The sequence below is a fragment of the Cololabis saira genome, chromosome 13 (genome assembly GCF_033807715.1).
Source record: "Cololabis saira isolate AMF1-May2022 chromosome 13, fColSai1.1, whole genome shotgun sequence".
Taxonomy (NCBI): Eukaryota; Metazoa; Chordata; class Actinopteri; order Beloniformes; family Belonidae; genus Cololabis; species Cololabis saira.
In genome coordinates this window covers 28,520,282-28,546,456 of record NC_084599.1, presented here as the reverse complement: position 1 = coordinate 28,546,456, position 26,175 = coordinate 28,520,282, and the positions used below count along the sequence as shown (strand labels likewise).

The following is a 26,175-nucleotide window of genomic DNA, read 5'->3' as shown; positions in this document are numbered from 1 at the left end:
TTTGGCTTCACAAACAAAGAAAAAAAAAAAAAACTCAAATCCAGATTTGTACATTAAGTCTGAATGTTAAAATTTAGAGGTGAACAATGGTGTTTTTTTGTTTTTTAAAGATTTTTTGTTATCTTTGTGTGAAAGCCTTACTTGTTTTGAATCTTTAGGTACGATCTTTAGGCAAGATTGACGCTAATATAGAGAGAATTAAAATGTCTGCTGAACTGCTGAGTTATTTATTTTTGAAGGGTTTGTATTTATTTTGGTTAGCAATACACTCCGTCTGTTTTATTTGTATGTAGAAAGCCTTGAATGCTGTCACCGAATCAAATAAAGTACTTCAGATTTGTATTGTATACTGTCTCTTATCTTCAGTACATACCTTATGTCTGACTCAGTTACTGTCGCAGCTTAGGTGTATTATGGTCTGTAGTTGATTAACCGCTGTATAAAAAGCGGTATGCCATTAAAGTACAGTAGTGATATGGTTTGATCACCTGGTTTCCATCCCAGAAGTGCTGTTAGTCTTAATTTTAAAACTTCTGGCGGAGTAGCACCCAAGTTTTATGATGTTTAATACACCTAATATACATGGAGCTTTTAGTGGTGTGTTTTACTGGCTACTGTTTATGGTTTTCTGTAAAATGTAGTCGTTTATAGAACTATATAACCATATGCTTGGCTCAGAAAGGCCTGTTGAGCAAAGGAGAAGATAAAGATAATAAGAAGATTACCACTGTCCAAGGAGTGTGACCCACTGAATTTCTGCATTTCTGGTCCTCGTCGGGGGACAGGACACTGGTTAACTGTGTCTCCTCAGATCCAGAAGTGAATGCTTTAGAATCTGTTGCTCAGCTGGATCCTTTTAGTGGTTTTCTTAGTACATCTAAAATCTCCCCATTCCAAAGACATTCAGAGCAAAGTAGATGTGATTGAATATTTGTGTGTAACCTTGATGGGTGGATTTATGGTTCTATTCATTGATGAGACGTAATTGGGACAATCTTGCATTTCTTGGGTACATTTGTCCTCAAGATAAAGGTCCCAGACTTTGAGTTTTCCTTTAGCACTTGCAGTTGTTTATTTGGGTGGAATATCTCCACAGCTATTGGCTTCCTGTAAAGTTTAGTTAGCTTTGCTTGGGAGATGTAGGACAAACCTTTTGTGCTGGATTGATTTAATATCAGCCTCAGCTATATGTATTGATAAATACTAACATTGCAAATAATTCCTATAATTCTGGTCTGAAATACGGCAGCAGAAACTTGCTGCTTCCAGCTCTACATCTCCATCGGGGCTCTAAAATGGACCTGCCTGGCAGAATGGCTCCTGGTTCATTAGTCATTCCACCAAAAGTATTTTTTTTTTTGTAGTAACCAGTGTAATTTCTTCATACATCCTCTTACATCCTACATCCTGGACTATCAGCCACAAGCGAGGAACCAAAAAGCTGTGCAGCTTGCTGCAACGTTCCCACAGCATGATGAGGGCAGACTTTCTGATAACTCGGCCATAAATAAAGTGCTGTGGAAAGACTTTACCAAGAGTTTTTCAATTGTTTTCTATTTTTTTTCCTGGTGTACTGACTTCCTGACTTGAAGTTATAATCACTTATCTCCGAAAGCGTGTAGAACGGAACAAAACATTCCCACTTTATCAAGAGAAAAGGGTCCCTTAACGCTAATGGGAAGACCAGTCAGCACCAAAACAACTTAATTCAGGAGAAGAAATTGTTTCGAACCCTGACATCTTATCTTCAAGGACCAGGCAAAACTGTTCTGTATGCAAGAATGACTTCTCCTTTGAGCATGAGCTGCATCCTTCACATCTGCTGTTTCACTGCTGTGTAGTGTTCGGGAAATTTACTCATCCAACTGCTCTGGATATTTTGGATTATTTTTAATCTAGACTGCCACTGAACTGGCTGGTTGTGTGGTTTTACACTGCACCAGCCTTATCACCAGGCCTTCTGTTTTTTTTCCCCCCACTTACCGCAATGGACATGTACGTGATTTGGAAACTGAAGGATTTCAGAAGCTTAAGTATTGGTTTGTATCAGTAGCTGAGTAATTTTACGTCATTCATTACTTTATTGTATGTGTGACCTTGGTTCGTGTGACGAAGCCACATGTGTATAGTAAGGAGTGGAAAGTAAAGGAAATGTTTTTTTTCCTTGTAAACTGACCTTTAAGCTACACGTTCACAAAGTAGACTCTGTAAACCGATGCAATTCCACTGACGCAATTTATTCATTACAAAGATTAAATTACCTGCTTGTGTAACCAGTCAGACACAAAACTGTAGGTCTATGTGATTTATTTAAAGTAGAAATTCTCCTCTAATGAAAGCAGCACAACTTTCTCAAGGCTGGCCCAACCTTGAATTGAATATTTTTATGTCCTTCTCCAACAGGTTTATTTCCTTAAATATGCTTGTTATAAACAAAGTTTATAGCTATAATATCTTTGTATGTATAACATGGCAAGAAAAAGTGCATCTGTAAAGTTCTCACATGGGTAGCGTGATTCTAAGTGCCTTTGCAATCTTGCTGCAATCAATTTACAAACAATGCCTGAAAGGAGCAGCATTCGATACTCTTCCTGTTTTTGGAAACACTGGAGAGAGTCCCTATATGTTTTTTAAATCTGTATTTTAATTTATTTTATGTTTTGTACTTCTGTTGTATCATGTTTGTCAATATGGACCTTGTAGTCTGAAATAAAGATTGATATATAATTTAAACTTATGTATGCTTTATAAATTGATATAAATGGTAATAGAGTAAGAGGAAGTGACTTATCTGATGTGTTGGATGTCATCTTCAGTTAATTTTTTGTTCGTAGGAATGTGCCAAGAATCATTTGGCTGTTTCTTCCTCTCCAGTGACGTTGCAGCAAAAGATCAGACATGCATTCATTTGTTTGTGGAAATAAGCAAATTATTCTTTTGATGAAGCGCCGCTTCCCGACCAAGTTTTGTGAAATTTAGTCCGCTTGTTGTCCCTGGAAGCTTGTTTCAACATAAACCAGACAAAGGCAGAATTTTTGTGTCTTTATGCAGCATTATAAAAGCTGCTGGAGGAGGCTGCTGACTTATCTGTTATATTGACAAAGACGGAGAAAGTACTAACAATCTGAAAGGACTGTGAAACTGCAAACTAGAATGTGTGTGTGTAAATCCTCTGGACAATTACAGTGTCTGCTTTGTTCACACACGACCTAAACTGGACATCACTCAGCCTCTGTGGCATCCAGATAAATTCGAACAGAATGTCCAGTCTGGGTGATTTGTTGTCACGAATGTGTAATTTAGCTCTAAAATTCACGTCTGCAGGATAGTACAATGAAATGGAAAGGAAAGTCAGGCGTGGAAACGACATTGATCGCCTTCAGCTGCATTCCATTGCCCTGTACTTTAACATGTGCAATGACAATAAAGTTGAAACTAAATCTAATCTAATCTTCAGCCCGCCCTGGCTTTTCCCTTGATGGAGGAACAAAGCAAAGCATGAAAACCCTCCGGTTATTTAGAGACTTGCAGGCAGTTGTGTTGCAGATGGAGGGAGATGGTAGTGTAAGAAAAGATGTCTAGAGGAATTAACATAGAATCAGGTTGAATATGTTTTCTTTAATCCGGTAAATAAAGACTGTATTATCATACAGAAGTACAAATGTTATGAAACGTTGTTATAGATTAACAGAAGTTAACTTTTAAACTGGACTAAACTTAGACAATGAAAAGCAAAACAACAGAAGCTGATTAGAATTTGGAGCCAGGTCGTAGTGGCCAGTCAAAGGACTACTTTTTCTTTTTTTTTTTTAAGGCTTCCTTATTGAAGTCAACATGAAAACATAATGTTGCCCCCCTATAATGTCACATATGGTAGACATTTTTTTTGGGAGTTTAAGTGAAAACAGACAGCAACCCAGTTAATACTGGTAATACGGTAATCAGGAGATTCTCTGACATAAGTAACATCCAGCAGTGATACAACATGGAAGTTATTTTAGTTTTTTATTTCCACCAATTATAACGGCTCAGTTTCACCCCCAGCATGTAGCTCATCTGACATTTGGAAAAATGAATAAATAAAGCTGGTTTACCTTTTGAGGCAAACATCTATTTAAATGGTATACATGATTTATCTACATGCCAAACTATACATGCATCATAAAAACTTTGCTGTAGCAGCAATTACAACTGCATAAAATTTGTCCTAAAAACTTTTTAAGTGAACTGCAGCTTCTTATTGCTTCATTGTGCTCATGTTTGCTATAAAATCGAAGCGTAAATATAATCACACGACAATGCAAGTGCACAGTTGTAAAGATGCAGTCTACTCCCGTGTGTATATTTAACCTGTGGTTACTATAGTTTTCACAGCTGCAGATGAAAACTCATGGCTTTCATGGTGTTGAATGGACCCACCATGTTTGCTTCTCTACCTGATAATGTGCTAATCCTTAAATATATTTTTCTGTGTTAAATTCTAAAACTTTTGTTTTTGTTGAACGTTTTGTTATCCTAACCTGACACGTTTTTATTTTGTAATTATTGGCCTATTTTGTCATGTTTCTTGAAAATAAAACTTCAACACCCAACACATGACTGTTTGTCACACTGATCGCAAAGGATGTGGTTCCTCTTCAACTTGTAAGAAGAGAAAAGGGGAAACAAAAGTGTAATGTTAAATGCACTTTCCTGTCATGTGAAACACCAATAGTTTTGCACGAGGGTACCAAAACTTGACGGTGGTTTAAGTTTGCAGTTTTGTCATTTGGAATGCTGCAACTGAGTAATAATGAAGTTGCAGATTAACTTTTTATTTCCTTTTTACCTTCCAGTTATAAGTCATTTCCGTGTGAAAACTCATCAAATATTTGACATCAGTGTGTGTGAGGCTGTGTGTGTGTGTGAAATGCTCTGTTGACAATTTGTAAAATTATCACCGTCATTTGGGTTTAAAGAGTGAGGAGACACTTGATTATGTTTGCCGGGCAAACACTTGAAGGTACTTGACAAGGAGAAATGACGCCTGCAAAGGTCTTAGAGATGCAACTGCTGCCCATCAAGCAGTTCAAAAGAACAACATCTTACACTCTAGAAGCCTTAGTGTGTTAAATGTTAAATCTTATTACCGTTGAATTTGAAAAAGACTACAGAAATATGGCTTGTTTGAGTCTAAATAAACTACACAACTTTATCTTCTTTAAGACCAAAGTTACCATAATGCTAAGTGATGTTTAGTGAAAACAAAAAATAGCAAAAGGACGGGGTTCACGATCTGGGCTGGTTTTGCAGCTACATGCCACCTATCTGCCTGTCAGTCACTGAGTAAACCATAAACCTTTGAGGAACTATTTTGTTGGTCATCTGAGACTGTATTTATCTAATTTAAACACCTTGATTTGACAGATTTATCTATGTCACTGGCATTTACGAAGAGAAATTCTAATTCAATTCATTTTGTGGGATTTTGAGAGAGCTGTGCAAACAAAGATCCCTGCAGTCGTTGGTGAGTTGGAGCAACATTATCATATACATACATACATACATACAGTGGTCCAAAGTTCCAAAGTAATGAAGAGATAAACTGATAACATTGAACAGAAAAAGCAATGATTAAATAATGATCCTGTGGAAAATGCTGTGTTGTTATTCATTTGAACTTGAATTTACTTAGCTTTTTATATAAGTTAGAACCTTCTCAAGTATAATGTTAAATACATATAACCTTTGAAATGAAACATGGCATACTTCCTTTTTTGTCCGATATGCTTCCACACTTCTTAAGCTCATCCACCCGTTATCATACTGGCTTATCCCTGTTTAACTTCACAGGGAGCTGTTGGAGCTCTCTCTTGGCAAAAGGTACACCGGGGTGGCTCACCAGCCACTCGTCTATCAGAGCAGCGTAGAGACAAACAACCACACAGAACCACAAGCAACTTTCAATCACCAGTTAATCCGACACGCATGTTTTAGGACCATGGAGGGAAGCTGCAGTACCCAAACAGGCTTGGAACTCCACACACACGGACCACATCCCGGGAACTATTGGCTTCATTGTTTTTTCCTCTCACGCTACCTTTTCTGTTTACCTATTTCTTGTTGTTACAAGTGCAAAAGGTACTAAGTTTACTCTTGATGGGTCCACATTGGAGCTTGGTCAAAATCAATGTAACATTTAATGAATGAATTAATTTTTATTACGAACATGTATATAAAAAATAAAAATAAAAATAAAAAATAAACAGTAACACCTTCATATGCACACATGTTCGAAAAAAGGAGTAGGAAGAAGTATACACTTTTTCCTAGTTCCTACCCCTTTATAACTCTATGAATTTACTTTATTGTTATTATTATATCTACACAAAATCCATAAATATAAATAAATATAGTCTATATAAATACTACCGGTACATAAACATGCGTATTACTACATAATTATCCATATAAGTATATAGAAAATATAAATATTACATACATATTATATTATACAATATATAAACTACATAAATATCCCTATATATATATATATATATATATATATATATATATATATATATATATATATATATATATATATATATATATATATATATATATATGCTACATACCTAATAAATATATAACATATATTACATAATTATAACTATCCCTCTCACCATATAATATATACTACATAGATATCCACATAAATATCTAAACATATCTTAAGCAAGTATAATATACCTTTTCCCTATTTTATTTCTTTCTCACACTCCTCGTTAACTCATTTCCTCTTACATATACCTAAATAATAATAAATAATTTTTTGTATCTCTTTTTAAACAGATTTATGTTAGTACTTTGTTTCATTTCCTGCTCTAATTACCTCATTGTGGTAAAAGGACTGCATTAGTTTGTATTAAATAACATCAAACCCCTGGTATGCTCGATGGTTAATTGAAATCCATAAATTTTAATTCTCAGTGCGCCTCCACGAAAATCCTATGACGAATAAAGTATAGCCTACTTGTGAAATGCAGTAATGTGGTTTTACTGAGCTGCATGATTCATAGTTTGGGTGTCCTGCTGGCCACAGAGCCTGCTGCTTGCAGCGTGAGCAGCTCCAGCAGAGGTGGCACCGCCCTGCAGGAGCAGCCCCGCGGAGGCCGCGCTGCGGGACGACCCGGCCCTGGAGGATCCTGGAGGATCCTGACACACGGACACACGGACGACAGGGACCAGCTTCTCTAACCGGTGAGGAAACCAACTACCCACATACTCACATGAAACTGTGTTTTATCACTAGTTCAAGGAACAGAGCTCAGAGGGAGATGGAGCAGTTTGTAAAGCCTGAATTATGGTTCCGCGTTAAAGCGACGCAGAGTCTACGCCGTAGGGGACGCGTTGGTGTAACGCGGAACCATAAATCAGCCTTAAGAGCGGAAAATGCCCGTTCAAAGGGGAAATTATAACTGTGGCCGGCCGGAATAAAAAAAATCAATGTGTAGGCAAGTAATTATAATGATTAATAATCAGGCTATTTTAGGCTTTAGTAGCCCGTCAGACACGGAGAGTAATCATTAACTCTTGGTTGTAAAGGTTTCATATTTTCATTGGAGTCGGAACTACAAAAAAGTTTCTTACGCTGAGTTATACAGTAAGTGATCGGAGCCGTATCTCTGATTCCTGAATTGTGATTTATTAATTTATTTAAAGAAATCTGAACTTTTTCCGAAAAAGCTCGTGGTACAAAACATGTAGCCTACATATATCGGAAATATACCTGACCAGACCTAATATAGCTCTTACTTAAATTTATTTTAATGTTGTTTTAATGTTTAAAAACAAAATAAGTGTGTTTATATCATGAGGCATCACATAAATGTTCTTTCTTAAACTTTACACTCATTGTTTCCGCTCATGTTAAGCTGACTGACACTAAACAGCTGAACGGATGAGGCAGCATGTCATTACTTGTTTCCTCCATCTGCACAGAGATGAAAAAAAGCAGTTCATCACCGATAATAATGTCAGACTAAGTTATAGCCACAAGATATAGCCACAAAAGAAAAAAAGATTTTCCTAATTGTTTTGTTGCACTTTATTTTTGATGACATCACGCATTGTTTTTGTATAAATGCATAGGTTTATGTAAACAAAAACGACTTTCTTCCACAGTTTAATTCTTTTTTTTGTGTTTTTTTTACCAAAATCTTAAATGAATAATGGGAGGCTCAAACTGTTGTGTATATTATGTGTGGTTTGCGTATTATTTGTAAATTATTCTTCCCAAAGATTCTCAGTGGAGTTCAGGTGAATCCCTGTGTGAAAGATGTCTCCTGCACTCTGACTCACTCTTTTATGTCTTGAGCCTGGCAAATCTTTTTCCTCTTGTAATATGCTCATACCATCAGGGAAGAAAATAAAAACTACTGATGGAAAGAAAAAAAGGTGTCAGTCAGTATATTCAGGTAGCCAGCTGGCTCAATTTCTTGTTGAGAGCATAACACTGTTGAACGTAAACAACCCTGGGTCATACTACTCCCACAGGCTTGCACATAGACTCTTACCATGATGGGTCCATATCCTCATCCACTGGTTTTCTTATCCCAGTACAAGCTCTTGAACTGGATTAATCTGTGCTCATCACACCAAATAATCTTTTTGCGTTGATCCAGATTCTAATCTTAATACCCCCTGGACTAATTGAAGCCATTTTTGTCAATGATCCTGCAGAATGTCTTTAAAGCTGCAGCATAGAGAGAACTACCGTACACCACAGAATCCACATGACAACCACCATCTTCACACATATTAAAGAGATGTAATTCCTTAATGTCGTCACTGATTACACTGCAAAACAATAAATAAACCTCCAATAATCCACCATTACTGGTTATGGTTAACTTTATTCCGGTAGATGGCACTAAATATAATACAGTTTTACTTTAGTTCATAGTTTTATCTTTTCCTCTTTGTTTAAAGTTTCATTTCTGTAATGTTGCAAAAATGCATCAAATACATTTTTTGTTTTACCTCAACAAATTAAGCTGTTATTTGCCCTATAATGAAAAAATGAAATGTAACCGACATCAGAGACTTGAGTTGGAGGAGACAAATCATTAACATAAACAGAAAATAGGGGTGGGGAGTGAACTCATTGCTTCCCATAAAATTCGTGGAGAAACTATGCACTCTGTGTAATCATCAACTTGGAAACCACTCTTAATAAAAAACTATTTGCTTAAAATGCCCATTAAGGGGGAAGACACTGCTCTGTTGCTTTGCAAGCAAATGCACTACTGTAGTTTGTAATAAAAAAAAAAAACAGAAACATTTATACAGTTTATACATTGAAAATGTTGGAATAGGAAAACTGGCAGTGTCTGAAGGTTTTATTGAAACGTCTGTGGCATGCTTTAATATCACAGAGGTGAAGTACCACAGCTCCATTTTGAACAGTGTCTCTTCAGTTCTGTTCAAGGCGGCTGGTTGTAGCTGGTAACTTTAGACACTCATCTCTAAGCCATCGTCCTCTTGTGCAGGGTTTCAGTTTTGTAAGTGGTGCTACATTTTAACACTACAATGGTCCAAGCAGCACAATGTAAAGCCAGGTGGAGATAAACATGATGAAGCTCCACTCTGGGTGAGTCGTGTAGGAGTGTCCTGCAGAGCGTTACAGCTCAATGATACACATCTTCTTAAACTGAGGTGTAAGAAACAAAGTGACAGGATGTTTTTGTTCTATTTATTTGGAAAGTTTTGTGTAAGATTCTTTTTGCAAGTGATTAAACTGAATGTTTACATGAGTAAATGAAAAATGGCTCAGAAATGACAACAACTTCATCCAAAATACATGAAAAAAAAGAGAAGGCATGTCTAACACAGCAACCTTCAAATAAACAATGTTTATATTTTAAATATACATTTTCAAAGGCAAACTTACAGTGAACAGAAACATATACATTTAACAATGCAGTTTTCATGTTAGCATCACTGGTAATTGTGAAATTCTTGTGTTTCTCATTTTTCCTGAGAAAATTAGTTCCTCACTTTCATTGTAACAGGGTTGTATTAAGTCGTTGTTGTGGAACATCCTTTTTCTGCACACATTTTGCAGAACAACCGTTAAGTTTGGTGAACTTACCAACTGTTTGACACACATGTCTTTGTAGCATATTCCACCCCTTCGAGGGGAAGCATGACTGTTTGATCCGACGCCGCCACACAGGAGACCCTGCAGGACAGCTGCTCTAAACCCAGTAAGCAAAACGTACCCGCTGAAAACGGCACTACTCGTATGCAGATCGAACAAATGTGCCATGTACTGTTCAAGAACTGCACTTTTTTGTTTTTCGAGGAGATAAAGAGACGATGATATATTTGTTGAGAATGAATTTAAACGGTTTAAAAGCTCAGTCACATCTTTTTTTACACCTCTGTTAAACAGTTAAAGAGGTCCTGTCAGACTGGTGTTCATGTGGTTTTGTTTGTTGCTTTATAAAACTATCAGATGGCATTAACAGTTAAAAACCAGTGAAACAACTATATTGTATTTGTAATGCTTAATGAACAAATGAAATGTGTTGTGCATTAATGTATGATTATGAACTTGAGCTGCTTAGTTTGCTATGGGGACATAATGCTGCTTGCGGAAAGAGAAGAAACTACTACTAAGGGTAAAAATGTAGATATCTTATCCTTTATTATTTGCACAGAGCATAAACTGAGTATTTCTTCCATTTATATGGATATCAAACTTGGAATTGTTTTTCCCAAAGAACGGTTTTATTGGAAATTCCCCTATCGATATACAAAATATATGTAAAACAAAAACATCACAGATTTATATCAAAGCAAGACCCTACAGTAATGTCTTGAGAAGTGTGTTCGTCTGTTCATCTATACTCTAGAGAGTTGTCTGCTGATATTCTCCTTTTTGCTTCTTATTTAGCAGTTTTTTAAACTGTTTGGGCCTTTTCGATCAGGCAGAGATCATTTAGAAACCAGTAAATGAGTGCGTGTGGGTGTGAGGACTAAAAAAAACACAATTACCTAAAATCACTTCCATAACTCATACATTTCATTTACAAATGTAACTTTCACAAAAGAACTTTCTCATGAACCAAATCCCCAGGAGGTTTTGTGCTGACATATTTGGACATAACCACGTAACAGCTTACAAAATTGCAAAATTTCTAAATGGTTCATTTGCGGCTTTGCTCTTTCTCACTTGCGCAACAATGCCACAGATATGCAGCATTCAGTGTAAACGTATAACTTTAATGAGTGTTAAAGAAATATTTTGAAGTTAATTCAAACCTAAATTATTAGATTGTAATCAGTGTTCACCTGCTTGATATTAAATGTTCATACACCACCAATGTGAGCTGAACAGGAGCAACATAATGTGAAGTGTCACCAGCAATGCCTGAGGCTTGTTCCTGTGTCTGCAAGCATCTTATTTCTAAAATCTTACTGAGGTATCAGAAGGGGACACATACTGGGTAAAAAACTGGGGTTTGCAAGAGTCACTACAAAGTAAAAAAACTTTGAAATGACACCACCATGTCACCTTGTTCAGGGGGAAACCCAAGTTTGAAAATATGTCCTTCAGTGTGTGTTTTAGATTTTCAGTGTCGCAGACCCGGACCATAGCTATTATAATTATAACTATATAATTATAATCCATTATAATTGGATATAATTATCCAGTTTCACCGTCTTTATATTCAGCCTAATTCCCATATTGCTGTATTTGCTGCACATCTGAAGTGAACCATACAAAGCCGTAGCACCGAATTCAAAAGAAGCACAACTTACTGACATGAACAGAGCTTAAAAAACATTTGAAAAACCTGCTCGGTTCTGTTTCTGGATTGTATTTTGACCGAAACTTGTTAGACGGTGGACAAGATTTCATCACACTCAGCGAGAACAAAGGAAGTCTGAGGCCATATGTCATGTGTGTGGGGGGGCTAAGAAAACTAAGTTCCTCTGTTGTTTCCCACACAGAGCACACCAATGTGAGGCTCATGTGTGCTCTTGTTATTTAACTAGGAAATAAGGAAAAGCTTTGTTTTCGATGACGAGGAAACGCATTGAGATCCAGCAACGTATGTCAGATAAACAATTAGCACACACTTTAACAGCTGTAGCCCCCCATCCCCCCACCCTTGTCTGTATATATATATTGATGGTTAATACCAAGTTTGTTAAAACTGAAAGGCCACACACACACATATATATATATATATATATATATATATATATATATATATATATATATATATATATATATATATATATATATATATATATATATATATATATATATATACATGCATTCTAATCTTGCAACAGAGGCTTTTTTTGTGTGTGTGAGTGTGTTTCCTTCACCTGCCCTCTTGAAAGTCTACCATATTTTTATTCGCCCTAAAAAAGACTTAATAATTAAAAAGAATTATTAAATTATGCCAAAGAGGACTAAGATCACCAAAGGTGGAACGTGAAAAACTAGGAAAGAGTAGGACACGAGAGAGTAGGAAAGAAAAGACAGTGATGGGTGCAGTTTGGTGACTGTGTGATGTGTTGTAGTGTGTTTGAATGAATGTACAATGGGTTGTGTTGTAGGAAAAGGAGACATAGGACAACCAGGTTTTGGGGTCCATGCCCAATGAGAGGCCAGTGACATCTTTTTCACACATAAAGTAGGTGCGACTTAATGAACCTGCGAAGCCTGCTGGGGGTCAGGCTTTGCAGTTGATGTTAGGCTTTTCTTTGTTTCAACACATCGCTGTGGCGCAACACTAGTATGAGTCAAACCCACAATGATAGTATTGTATTGTGTATCAGTTACATCATTACACACAAAAGCTCCGATCAGATACACCTATGTAGTTGTGCTCCACATTTGATGTAAAGATAAGGTGAACTGCATTATCCGTCTTTCTGTGTCTCATTTTGCATGGTAGATTGATTTGGGAAATGCAAAGTAACAAGGAAAGCTTTGCAATATGTTTCAGAGGGCTCCAGTTCAGAACCAACAGAGCCCTTTGAAATGGAACAAAGAAGAGGCTGTCATTGTTTCTGCTGTTTTTCATTCTTTTTAACATAAACAACTTTTCCTGCTGATGGAAGGCACACTAGAGAAGGAACAAAAGCTGTTTCAGATAGCACTTCATTTGCCTTGCTGTTGTATCACGATGACCTCAGATGCCATTTAGCCCTCCTGAAGATACTTTAGCATGCTGTTTTGTGTAACTGGGTGTTACTGAGTGGTTGGTAAGGAGGAAATGTAATCGGTTGGTGGTGTGCAGCATGCAGTTGTGTGATTTGCAAGCAAAGAGGAAGTTGCCCTGAGATGACAGGAAGTCTCAGATATATGAGGTGTAGTTGTTTTGGTATGCCTGGGTTGGTTCATACCCTTACTCTAATGCAAAAATCACAGAGGACTCAATGAACAAACATCTGCTTTGCATTAGATTGAAAAGAAGTGTTAAAATGATGAAGGATATGTTGGCGCTTTAACATCCATTGCCATTTGTTGTTTATAGCTTTAGGTTGTTTTGTCCTGTGTGCTGGAATCAGATGTCATCGCCTCTGTTCATATTCGTCCTTTCATTTCAAACAATTGCAACCATTTTGGAAAACAGCCCGCTATTACCTGTTGAATACCAAACCTCATTCCCCTGTTTGAGGAACAATACTGATGCAGGTGGACACTTTCAAGCTAATGAACCCATAAGAGGACTGTTTTCTTGGGGTCTTTGGTAATGAGTTATGAGAGCATGAAGCAGGATGGACAAGCAGCATTTTTGCTGCATTTGCAGTGATGGCAGATTCTTTAATGGACTGTTCTGGACAGTTTAGTGATTGATCTACATCTCCTCATCCATGGTCACAAGTTTGATGGAAAAAACAAGATTGCAAATGCTTTAGGGATTTGATTTTTTTTAAGTACATAAAAACCAGTAAGTGTGGGTGAGAGCTGTGCAGCTCTGCTTTGAATGTTTCCCCTGCAATGTCTAAAGCAAAATGAGTCTGAAATAAATCCATGGTTGGATGCAAATACGAACAGGATCCATATGCAAATTTTTATTATGCTCATTCTTTTGTTTAGCACAACAACAAGGAGCAATGGCAGGTATCCTGTCCATAGTCTCCACTGTTACTTTGAAGACATTTTTTTTCTCCTGAACACCCAGTAAACTATCCCCTCAGCATAAAATCTTATTTAAGCTTGATTGTAGGATTTGCATGATTTGCTTCAGGCAGTTCTTTGTAGTTAGTCAAATTGATAGTTTTACACAACAGTGATGGGTGTTAAAATGAAAACTGTGTTTTTGTCTTTTTGCTGCAGATGGTCAAGGATGGGAAGAATCAAGGCAAGAGTTTTCTTCATGGTGGGAGCCCTCTTCCTGCTGGTCATGCATCTTTTTAAACTTTCAGTTGATCAGAAGACTGTACATCTTCAGTTAAAGACAGAGGTTCGGGACCAAATACAGGTCCCCAATAAAAGTAACTCTTATTTATACAATTGGCCAAAATGTCAGAAAAATAGCAGTGCTGCCAATATCAGTGGCTTCCAAAGCCTTCCTAAAAACATCCAAGAATTTCTTTATTATCGGCACTGTCGTCATTATCCCATGCTACTGGACACCCCTGATAAATGTGGTGGAGCTGGACAGTCCGGAGACGTCTTCCTCCTGCTGGTGGTTAAAAGCTCCCCGGGGAACTACGACCGCCGAGAGGTGCTGCGCAAAACCTGGGCTGCAGAGAGGTTGCACAACGGCGTGTGGATTCGGAGGGTCTTCATCTCAGGAACTTCGGGTGCTGGTTTTGAGAAGGAACGATTGAACAAACTGCTTGAGATGGAGCAACGCGAGTACAGTGACATTCTCCAGTGGGACTTCAGCGACACGTTTTACAATCTTACCTTGAAGCAGATACTCTTCTTGGAGTGGATGGAAAGAAACTGTCCGAAAGCTCGCTTCCTACTTAACGGCGACGACGATGTTTTTGCACACACAGACAACATGGTTACGTATCTCCAAAGTCTTACAGACAATAATGGGAACAAGCATCTCTACACCGGCCATCTGATTCAGAATGTGGGTCCCATCAGATCACCAAGGAGCAAGTACTTCATCCCAGTTCAAGTGCAGGAGTCGGCATCTTACCCCCCTTACTGTGGTGGCGGGGGCTTTCTGCTGTCTGGCTACACAGCAATGGTTATATATCGCATGTCAAAATCCATAACCATTCTCCCAATTGATGACGTTTACTTGGGGATGTGTCTGGCCAAAGCGGGACTTAGTCCTGCCTCCCATATGGGTGTGAAGACAGCAGGACTGCACATACCTGGCTCAAAAATAGATGAATACAGTCCTTGCTATTATAAAGATATTTTACTGGTACACAGATTTCTTTCTGGTCATTTATATCTGATGTGGCACAGAGTTAAGGACCCACATTTAAAATGTGGTGAAATCTGAAATGTTTGCATTACCCCTTAGATTTGCACAAAACCCAAATATTGCTGTAATGGAAATGCCTCCAAAGCCCCTTTCACATAGAACGCGCAAAGCGGCGGCCGCCGCTGGCGTTCCCATTCATTGTGTATGTGGTACCGCCGCGCAAGAACGGTCCGCTCTGCCGCCGAGCTTGGCGGCGAGCAAGATGGCGCATGCCGCAGCGTTGCACCGCGCCGGCCTGCGCCCAAATTTAACATTTTTTTATTTCACCGTGCCGCGCTGTGACGACATCTCGGCACGTCCAATAGGAGAGAAGGTGGTGGAGGGTAAAAGAAAACTTGCAGGTTGTAGATCAGAGACGATCAACATGGAGGAAAACATTATCTTGGCTGTGAGTCTGTGTGAGGAGCTGTGGGATGAGACTGCAGGCCTATCGTGACCTCAATAAAAAGGGACAAAAGTGGAGTGAAATCTCCCAGAATTTGGACATACCAGGTGTGTTTAAAAGTGGTATGAGCCTGTATTCGTCTCCTCCTCCTCCTCCTCCTCCTCCTCCTCCTCCTCAGAAGAAGAAGAAGAAGAAGAACTAAAGCCAGTGCTTTTCTTTGAAGGAAGGACAGACACATTTTTCAAACCGAGGTGTATGCTACTGTACGTCCAAACGAGTGGGAAAAGGGCGCCTAGTAACTTGCAGCAAATATGTGCGCAATGCCTTGCTCTGCACCAGCTCTGCGCCAGCTCTGCGCCAGCTCTGCGCCAGCTCTGCGCCAGCTCTGCGCCAGCTCTGCGCCGGTTCTGCGCAGACCCGGCGGTGTGCGCGGCGCAAACCGCGTTCTATGTGAAAGCAGCTTCATTCGAAAAAAACTCCCAAATACCACTGAAACCTTTTTATGCTTCCATGAGGTGGTGTTTTCAAGTGATTCGATAATCCAGTTTATTACAAAAATGTAATGGAAAAGTTTTTTGCACATTTCCACGTCTCTGGCAGCGCTGGATGTGACGTAGCCAGTACATCTAAAGTCGTCAAAATCTAGTTTCCGGCTGTTTTTGGCTTCATTAATACGATGAAGTTGTGCTATAACAGTACTTAATCATTATGCATTACTGTATCACGTAAGGACTTTACTTCTGAATGATCATCCGCTGCTTCATTTTCTCATTAGTGGTAGCAGCAGTGGCAGTAACTTCTCACACACACGAGATGTTTTTGTCCATCTTTTCCATTGAGGAGAAGTCTAACAGGAAGAGATATGAGTTACGAGAATTACGCTTATTCAAAAAATTCGGTTCAATGGAAATCCCCCCTGCTGCGCTGCGTTAATCCAAATTCAGAGTTTCAATTTTCTTTTGCAAATAAGTGTTATGATTGAATCATCTCAAATGGATGTAGACTAAATCAGTCATTGTGATTATTTTTGAATTATTAAATAGATAAACAGTTTTTGTTTGGTGAAATTTAACACCATCACTTGTTTTCTGGCGAGAAGGCAGCTTTTGAAAATCTAGACACACTCCACTGGCATTAGCGAATAATGACTGGTGCCTTGGTCTTATTAACATATGAGGTGGTCATAAGTCATATCTCTCCCTTCCCTCAAATGTAAATGTGAGGGAAATGTAAAAAAGAGCTGTTTTGTTAGATCTAGTTTGCTAAAAGTGATTAGTTAAGGGACACGTGCTTGTTGATAATAGTGGGATTATGTTATAGTATCTGTCTTGAGCCTAAAGAGGAAAATGTTTTTGCACAAAGTTTGCTCTTATACAGCTCAGAGGATAACATGTTGATTCTCATTTTAGCCTCAGTTGAGACTGAGACTCAGTTTTGTCTTCTATATTTCTCCTAAAATATAGACAAACTTTTAGAAAACTTTTAGAAATCTCCCTGCAGTCCAAAAACATGTAATTCAGGTTAATTGATCCTAGATCTTCCAATGCAGTGTTTGTTGTTGGCTGTCCAATTGTAGCCCTGAGATGGACTTTTGAACCATCCATAGTGTTGCCTTTCACCTGAAGACAGCTGCGATGGACTCCTGCAGATCCCTGTGACCTAAAATAGGAATTAGCAGGCATAAATAAAGGAGGGATGGAAAGATTGATGGATTAATCTTAGTATATCCATATACTGATGTGTCTAGGGAAGCTATTTGACAATTTCACAATCATGTATGCAGTTTATTCAAATAAGAGGTATGTACTCTCACTCACACTATACTTGTGTGATCACAGATTTTATTTCAAAATAGTTAAGATTCATAGTAAACAGGGTCACGGGGGTAATGTATGTTTTTGCATGTTTTTTTTTTGTCTATGGGAGGAAGCAGGAGTACCTGGAGAAAATGTACACAAGCTCAAGAAGAGTCCGTATTCTACACCCAAAAAGAATCAAGAACCTTCATGCTGTGATGAAATAGTATGCTACTGTGCTGCCCGACTCTGGGTAATTTAAGCGGGTATCAAAAATTAATAGATTTATAATTTAGTGCTTGTATATTCATCTTTTGGATATTTGTATGATTTGGGGCGAATTAAACTTAACTCTCTGCAATCAGGATAATCTGCAGTGTGAGATCCATAATTTGAATTGAAAATGAGAGAAACTGAGTTAATAGAGACAGTTCTCTGGGTTTTCAGCCTGAGATATGAAACCTTTGAGAAAGTTAAGAAAATGGGATATGTAAGATAAGATAAGATAAGATAATTAAATTAAATTAAATTAAATTTTATTTGTATAAATGCATCTAATACAACAAAAGTTGTCTCTAGGCACTTTCCAGAGACCCAGAACATGATAAGTGATGATAAGTAATAAGAGTCTTTATTTGTCATTGAGCCAGTGTCCTGATACAACGATATACGAGTCCAGTACAGCCCATCCAAGAGAACAGAAACACACCCAAACAAACGACAACATAGGACATAGACGGGTGTCTGGGGCTGTCAGCCATGGTAGGCGCTGCCCTTATCATTAGCTGAGAAAGAATGACACTGGAGAAGAGTCGAGGAAAAAAGACATCCTCACACTGTGTAAAGAAGACACAGTATGATATATACCGTGTCAGAGCGATATGAGATATCTTAAAAGTTATGAGAAGGATAAAACAGATCTTGTATATCTCTTAACTCTGCAGGAAAACAGTGAAGCAGGATAAAACTATAGTCTCAGTTTGGAGAAATAAATGACATTCTTTGTATCAAAGGGGAAAAGGATTAAGATGGCTGTCCAGGCTACTGGGATGTCTGTAGGTTAAAGACCAACGTGATGCTGTTGGTGAGAAGCCAACAGTTTCATACAAAAAATGACTATGTCAAGTTATTGCTGCTGAAGTTGGTTCTACGAGCCTCTGAATCATTGGTTGTACTAGTTTTTCATTTTCTGCTTTTGCATTTTGGTTTTACTTTAAAATAAACATTTTAAATAAAAAAAATGGCACTGTAATATGTTAAATGTTGTTCATCTGAATGCTGTATTTACCTAAATTTAAAACCTGGTAAGGGCCAAGAAAACTTTTATCATGTACTGAAATGTAAAACCAATAATTTTGGGAGGGACTGGTGATAATATCATTTTTATATGACTGGAAGCAGTATCATTTTGTGACTGCGTCATCGAAGCTGGTTAATAAATCTTAAGGACACTCCAACAACCAGCTGATCATGCCTATAAAGCAAAGTGCTACCGGTAATTGTGAAATTAAAAAAAAGTGAAATTGTTTTTCTAAGTATGCTGATTAAAGACAACATTTTTATTGTACCTTCCACATCATGTTTCCCTTTATGTTTTCTAATGCACACCTGATGTAAATACATGTCCCCAGGGCTAGATGTCACCAGGCTTGCCGCCCGTCCCTTGAAATACAGAATTTTTACGTAATTGGGAATTAAAAGTTGCGTTCCGTATTGAACAAATACGGAACACAGTTTATTCCGTATTTCACAATTGTCCCATGCACGTCTGTCACACTCACATACACATGAACAAAGAACTAACAATAATGAACAAAATAAAGGACAGGATATATTAAAGACAGCAACATATGTTGGTTCGCTCTCTTCATTTATTGATGTCATAATATACAGGTGAAGGTTGGAAAATTGGAATATATTGCAAAACTTCATTCGTTTCAGTAAATTCAACTAAAGGTGAAACAAATATATTATTTCCCACTACATGCAAAGTGAGATATTTCAAGCCTTTATTGTTATAATTTTGATGATTATGGCTCACAGTTTATGAAAACCCCAAATAAAAAATATCCAAAAATTTGAATATTTTATGAAATCAATAAACAATTCAAATCATCAAAATTATAACAAATAAAGGCTTAAAATATCTTGCTTTGCATGTAATGAGACTATGTAATATATTAGTTTCACCTTTTAAGTTGAATTATTGAAATAAATTAACTTTTACACCATATTCTAATTTCCCAACCTTCACCTGTATGTATATTATATATAGGCTATTGGCTGATGTGGACATACACACTATTGGAGGCTATTTCAGTTGCTGGTATGGTTGGCTGTCCGTTCAATGCTATTACAGTTTTTTCTGAAAGCTTAGGCGCTAATCATGTTCTTGTAGCACAATTTCTAAAACTATTAATACATATAGTAAAACCATTCACTGAGTTAGCCAAACTAAAAGCACAAATACTGCTTTGCACTCAGTTTGTAATTTTGTAACACACACTTTGCAAAACTGTAGGCACAATTCACTGCTTACACTCAATTGCCAAATTTCCAAAACACTCCTAGCAAAATTATACACATGTATGGCTATTATTTACACTATTTTGCTAACTGTCTGGCACACTTTCACATGTGAAAACAATTTTAGAGAATTAGTTCACTTTGCAATCAGCCTAAGCACTATAATAATAATAATAATAATACAGTTTTTTCTGAAAGCTTAGGCGCTAATTATGTTCTTGTAGCACAATTTCTAAAACTATTAACACACAGCAAAACCACTCACTGAGTTAGCGAAATTAAAAGCACAAATACTGCTTTGCACTCAGTTTGTAATTTTGTAACACACACTTTTCAAAACTGTAGGCACAATTCACTGCTTACACTCAATTGCCAAATTTCCAAAACCCTCCTAGCAAAATTATACACATGTATGGCTATTATTTACACTATTTTGCTAACTGTCTGGCACACTTTCACATGTGAAAACAATTTTAGAGAATTAGTTCACTTTGCAATCAGCGTAAGCACTATAAATAAGCCACAGGTAAGCTGTCTGTGTGGAGTACAAGGGAAGGAGCAAGAAGAGTAAGAATCAGAGGAGGCCGAGGAAGAGGATGTGGAGGTGAAGAAGCAAGAGGTTTAGAGGAAGTTAGAGGAAGAGGACAAGGAGCAGCAAGAGGAGGACGAGGAGGGGGAAGAGGAAGGGCCAGAGCAGACCTGATATGTCATCATATGGGACAATGTTAGTTTCCATAGGGCTGCTTTGGTCCACAACTGGTTTACTGATCACCCACTCTTCATGGCACTCAACCTCCCCCCATACTCTCCATTCTTACTGTAAATCCCATTGAAGAGTTCTTTTCTGCCCGGCGCTGGAAAGTCCACGACCGCCTTCCCCATCAACACGCAGCCCTTTTACAAGCAATGGAGGAGGCATGTGGAGATATTGAGCAGGCATCATGTCAGGCCTGGATACGGCATGCAAGGAGGTATTTTCCCCAGTGCCTTGGACTGGAGGACATCGCATGCCATGTGGATGAGATTTTGTAGCCGGACCCAGAGAGACGGCATGATGTAGGCTGATTGTCTTTTTTTTGTGAATGTATTATTTTGTGTTCTGTGCTGTGTCTTTGTTTTGACGAGTGTGAATAAACACCAATACTTGAAGTTTGGATCCCTGTGTGTTTACAGAACTATGACAAAAGTATGACCTCAAACTGACCTAGCCTACCTTGTGCACAGAAAAAGAAAAAAGCCAGATGGGTTTTGTATTCATACCATTAGTGTGTAGTTGGCACATTATGTGCTTAGTAAATGATGGCATGTGTTTACTGTCTGATATGAAAACACCATTTTTACTAAGGTGTGTAGAGTTAATCAAACTGTGTTTGATTTTGCAAGAGAACTATAACGTTTTGATAATTTGGTGAAAGGTTTTCTCATTTGTGTGTAGAGTTTAGCAAAAATAGCCAATGTTGCAAAAAATGTACTTAAGGATTCAGAAAAAACTGTAATAATAATAATACATTTTATTTATATAGCGCTTTTCTGGGCACTCAAAGACGCTTAGGCTATAAATAAGCCACAGGTAAGCTGTCTGTGTGGAGTACAATGGAAGGAGGAAGAAGAGTAAGAATCAGAGGAGGCCGAGGAAGAGGACGTGGAGATGAAAGAGTTGGAGGAAGAGGACGTGGAGGTGAAGAAGCGAGAGGTTTAGAGGAAGTTAGAGGAAGAGGACAAGGAGGAGCAAGAGGAGGACGAGGAGGGGGAAGAAGAAGGGCCAGAGCAGACCCGATATGTCATCATATGGGACAATGTTAGTTTCCATAGGGCTGCTTTGGTCCGCAACTGGTTTACTGATCACCCACTCTTCATGGCACTCAACCTCCCCCCATACTCTCCATTCTTACAGTAAATCCGATTGGCATCAGGCATCATGTCAGGCCTGGATACGGCATGCAAGGAGGTATTTTCCCCGGTGCCTTGGACTGGAGGACATCGCATGTGATGTGGATGAGATTTTGTGGCTGGACCCAGAGAGACGGCATGATGTAGGCTGATTGTCTTTTTTTTGTGAATGTATTATTTTGTGTTCTGTGCTGTGTCTTTGTTTTGACGAGTGTGAATAAACACCAATACTTGAAGTTTGGATCCCTGTGTGTTTACAGAACTATGACAAAAGTATGACCTCAAACTGACCTAGCCTACCTTGTGCACAGAAAAAGAAAAAAGCCAGATGGGTTTTGTATTCATACCATTAGTGTGTAGTTGGCACATTATGTGCTTAGTAAATGATGGCATGTGTTTACTGTCTGATATGAAAACACCATTTTTACTAAGGTGTGTAGAGTTAATCAAACTGTGTTTGATTTTGCAAGAGAACTATAACGTTTTGATAATTTGGTGAAAGGTTTTCTCATTTGTGTGTAGAGTTTAGCAAAAATAGCCAATGTTGCAAAAAATGTACTTAAGGATTCAGAAAAAACTGTAATAATAATAATACATTTTATTTATATAGCGCTTTTCTGGGCACTCAAAGACGCTTAGGCTATAAATAAGCCACAGGTAAGCTGTCTGTGTGGAGTACAATGGAAGGAGGAAGAAGAGTAAGAATCAGAGGAGGCCGAGGAAGAGGACGTGGAGATGAAAGAGTTGGAGGAAGAGGACGTGGAGGTGAAGAAGCGAGAGGTTTAGAGGAAGTTAGAGGAAGAGGACAAGGAGGAGCAAGAGGAGGACGAGGAGGGGGAAGAAGAAGGGCCAGAGCAGACCCGATATGTCATCATATGGGACAATGTTAGTTTCCATAGGGCTGCTTTGGTCCGCAACTGGTTTACTGATCACCCACTCTTCATGGCACTCAACCTCCCCCCATACTCTCCATTCTTACAGTAAATCCGATTGGCATCAGGCATCATGTCAGGCCTGGATACGGCATGCAAGGAGGTATTTTCCCCGGTGCCTTGGACTGGAGGACATCGCATGTGATGTGGATGAGATTTTGTGGCTGGACCCAGAGAGACGGCATGATGTAGGCTGATTGTCTTTTTTTTGTGAATGTATTATTTTGTGTTCTGTGCTGTGTCTTTGTTTTGACGAGTGTGAATAAACACCAATACTTGAAGTTTGGATCCCTGTGTGTTTACAGAACTATGACAAAAGTATGACCTCAAACTGACCTAGCCTACCTTGTGCACAGAAAAAGAAAAAAGCCAGATGGGTTTTGTATTCATACCATTAGTGTGTAGTTGGCACATTATGTGCTTAGTAAATGATGGCATGTGTTTACTGTCTGATATGAAAACACCATTTTTACTAAGGTGTGTAGAGTTAATCAAACTGTGTTTGATTTTGCAAGAGAACTATAACGTTTTGATAATTTGGTGAAAGGTTTTCTCATTTGTGTGTAGAGTTTAGCAAAAATAGCCAATGTTGCAAAAAATGTACTTAAGGATTCAGAAAAAACTGTAATAATAATAATACATTTTATTTATATAGCGCTTTTCTGGGCACTCAAAGACGCTTAGGCTATAAATAAGCCACAGGTAAGCTGTCTGTGTGGAGTACAATGGAAGGAGGAAGAAGAGTAAGAATCAGAGGAGGCCGAGGAAGAGGACGTGGAGATGAAAGAGTTGGAGGAAGAGGACGTGGAGGTGAAGAAGCGAGAGGTTTAGAGGAAGTTAGAGGAAGAGGACAAGGAGGAGCAAGAGGAGGACGAGGAGGGGGAAGAAGAAGGGCCAGAGCAGACCCGATATGTCATCATATGGGACAATGTTAGTTTCCATAGGGCTGCTTTGGTCCGCAACTGGTTTACTGATCACCCACTCTTCATGGCACTCAACCTCCCCCCATACTCTCCATTCTTACAGTAAATCCGATTGGCATCAGGCATCATGTCAGGCCTGGATACGGCATGCAAGGAGGTATTTTCCCCGGTGCCTTGGACTGGAGGACATCGCATGTGATGTGGATGAGATTTTGTGGCTGGACCCAGAGAGACGGCATGATGTAGGCTGATTGTCTTTTTTTTGTGAATGTATTATTTTGTGTTCTGTGCTGTGTCTTTGTTTTGACGAGTGTGAATAAACACCAATACTTGAAGTTTGGATCCCTGTGTGTTTACAGAACTATGACAAAAGTATGACCTCAAACTGACCTAGCCTACCTTGTGCACAGAAAAAGAAAAAAGCCAGATGGGTTTTGTATTCATACCATTAGTGTGTAGTTGGCACATTATGTGCTTAGTAAATGATGGCATGTGTTTACTGTCTGATATGAAAACACCATTTTTACTAAGGTGTGTAGAGTTAATCAAACTGTGTTTGATTTTGCAAGAGAACTATAACGTTTTGATAATTTGGTGAAAGGTTTTCTCATTTGTGTGTAGAGTTTAGCAAATATAGCCAATGTTGCAAAAAATGTGCTTAAGCCTTCAGAAAAAACTGTAAGGCACTTTAAACGTTAAATCAACGCATTTTGTTTTTTCATATAAAATAAATGAAGTCTATGCAGTTTAGAAGTTTTGGGGATGTCCCTTTTTTTGGCACCTGCGCTGCTGAAATCGGGGTGTTATTTCTATTTCTGAAGGGTGGCAACCATAGATGTCACAACGTCAAGATTCATTATTGTCATTGTGCACACAGACAAGCTGTGGGTTCCCTCCGGGTACTCCGGTTTCCTCCCACAGTCCAAAAACATGCATGCTAGGTAAATTGATCATTCTAAATTGCCCGTAGGTGTGAGTGTGAGTGTGCATGGTTGTTTGTATATATGTGGCCCTGCGATGGACTGGCGACCTGTCCAGGGTGTAACCCCGGCCTCTCGCCTCAAAATAGCTGGGATAGGCTCCAGCAGACCCCCGTGACCCTGCAAAGGATAAAGCGGGTATAGATAATGGATGGATGGATGGACAAGCTGTGGGCACAACGCCAATAAACAACAAAGTGCTTTAACCCTCAACCGTTGTTTGTGTTCCTCCGATATGTCATTACAATGTGGCATATCGATCTAAAACAGTTAACTTTAATAAGAAATAAAGTGTCAAATGGTGCCTGATAGCAACATCTTAATTACATTTTAGTTTTTCCAAAATGTCGTTATTACTGTATCACCCTTGCCACTGTATATTGGCTTAGATTTGGCTGTACTCGCAGTCCAGCCCCTCAGCGTCAGGCCGTGGTTGACAACGTGGTCAACCAGTTTTGCGTGGATCTCATTTGTCAGATTCGGTCCTCTTTGAGCACCTTCTTGTCTTCCTCTTCCTCTACCTCTACCTCCAGCATGGCCTCCTCCTCTGTTGATTCCTCTTCCTCCCCTTCCTCCTACTCCTCGTCCTCCTCCTTGTTCTTCTCGTCTTAGTCTTTCTCTGACTCTTTCCATTGTGCTTGAAGACCAATGAACTCACTTGCTGCTTTTTATAGCGCAGATACACCTGATTGATGTGTTTACAATAAAGCCAACGAGTGTTTGCACACCTGATGACTGTGTTGAACCAACTGGTTGGACGGGGTGCTAATTTGACAGTCAGTGCTTTGGTATTGCAAGGAAGTGACTTCATGATAGATTTTTGTGTGTTATGTACGTTTAGTGTGTTTAGTGTTTTGAAAATCACTGTGTAGAGTTTTGCAACAAGTGTGAGGTTGACAATGTGCTTATAGTTGTGCAATTATGGGCTGATATTTTGCTTCTTGAGTGTAAGGTTTTGCTAATAGTGTACTACTTTTAATTTTAGTGTGTAAGCAATCGAAAAAAACTGTAACAAGAGTTTTCCTCTTGTTCCTCTGGTCTTTGGCGCCCTCTGGCATCAAAACCTTGTTACAGCAACAATTTCGGGGTACAGTTTTTAAACAATTTGTATAACAATTTGCAAAACACTTGCAAAGAAAAAAAGGGGCCACTGCTACTTTTCTGATAGGCCATGGATTTGTCCAATCGGGATTTCACAAATAACAATCACGCACAGGACCAACCTGATTGGCTGGACTGTTATCTCTCCCTGGTTGAGCAGCTTTTCTCAACCAGTTCA

At 38.6% G+C, this 26,175-nt stretch overlaps 1 protein-coding gene across 2 annotated transcripts; it reads left to right on the top strand.

Moving 5' to 3' along the window:
• Positions 1 to 7,056: 7,056 nt before the first annotated feature.
• On the top strand, positions 7,057 to 19,219 carry LOC133458528 (N-acetyllactosaminide beta-1,3-N-acetylglucosaminyltransferase 3-like). Of its 2 annotated transcripts, XM_061738525.1 has the most exons (3): positions 7,057 to 7,239; positions 10,161 to 10,247; positions 14,348 to 19,219. In XM_061738525.1, the coding sequence occupies exon 3, from the start codon at positions 14,358 to 14,360 to the stop codon at positions 15,480 to 15,482; it is 1,125 nt and encodes a 374-aa protein (XP_061594509.1). In that variant the 5' UTR covers positions 7,057 to 7,239; positions 10,161 to 10,247; positions 14,348 to 14,357; the 3' UTR covers positions 15,483 to 19,219. The 2 variants fall into 2 exon arrangements, with proteins under 2 accessions (XP_061594509.1, XP_061594511.1); XM_061738527.1 differs by lacking the exon at positions 10,161 to 10,247.
• The last annotated feature ends 6,956 nt before the right edge of the window (positions 19,220 to 26,175 follow it).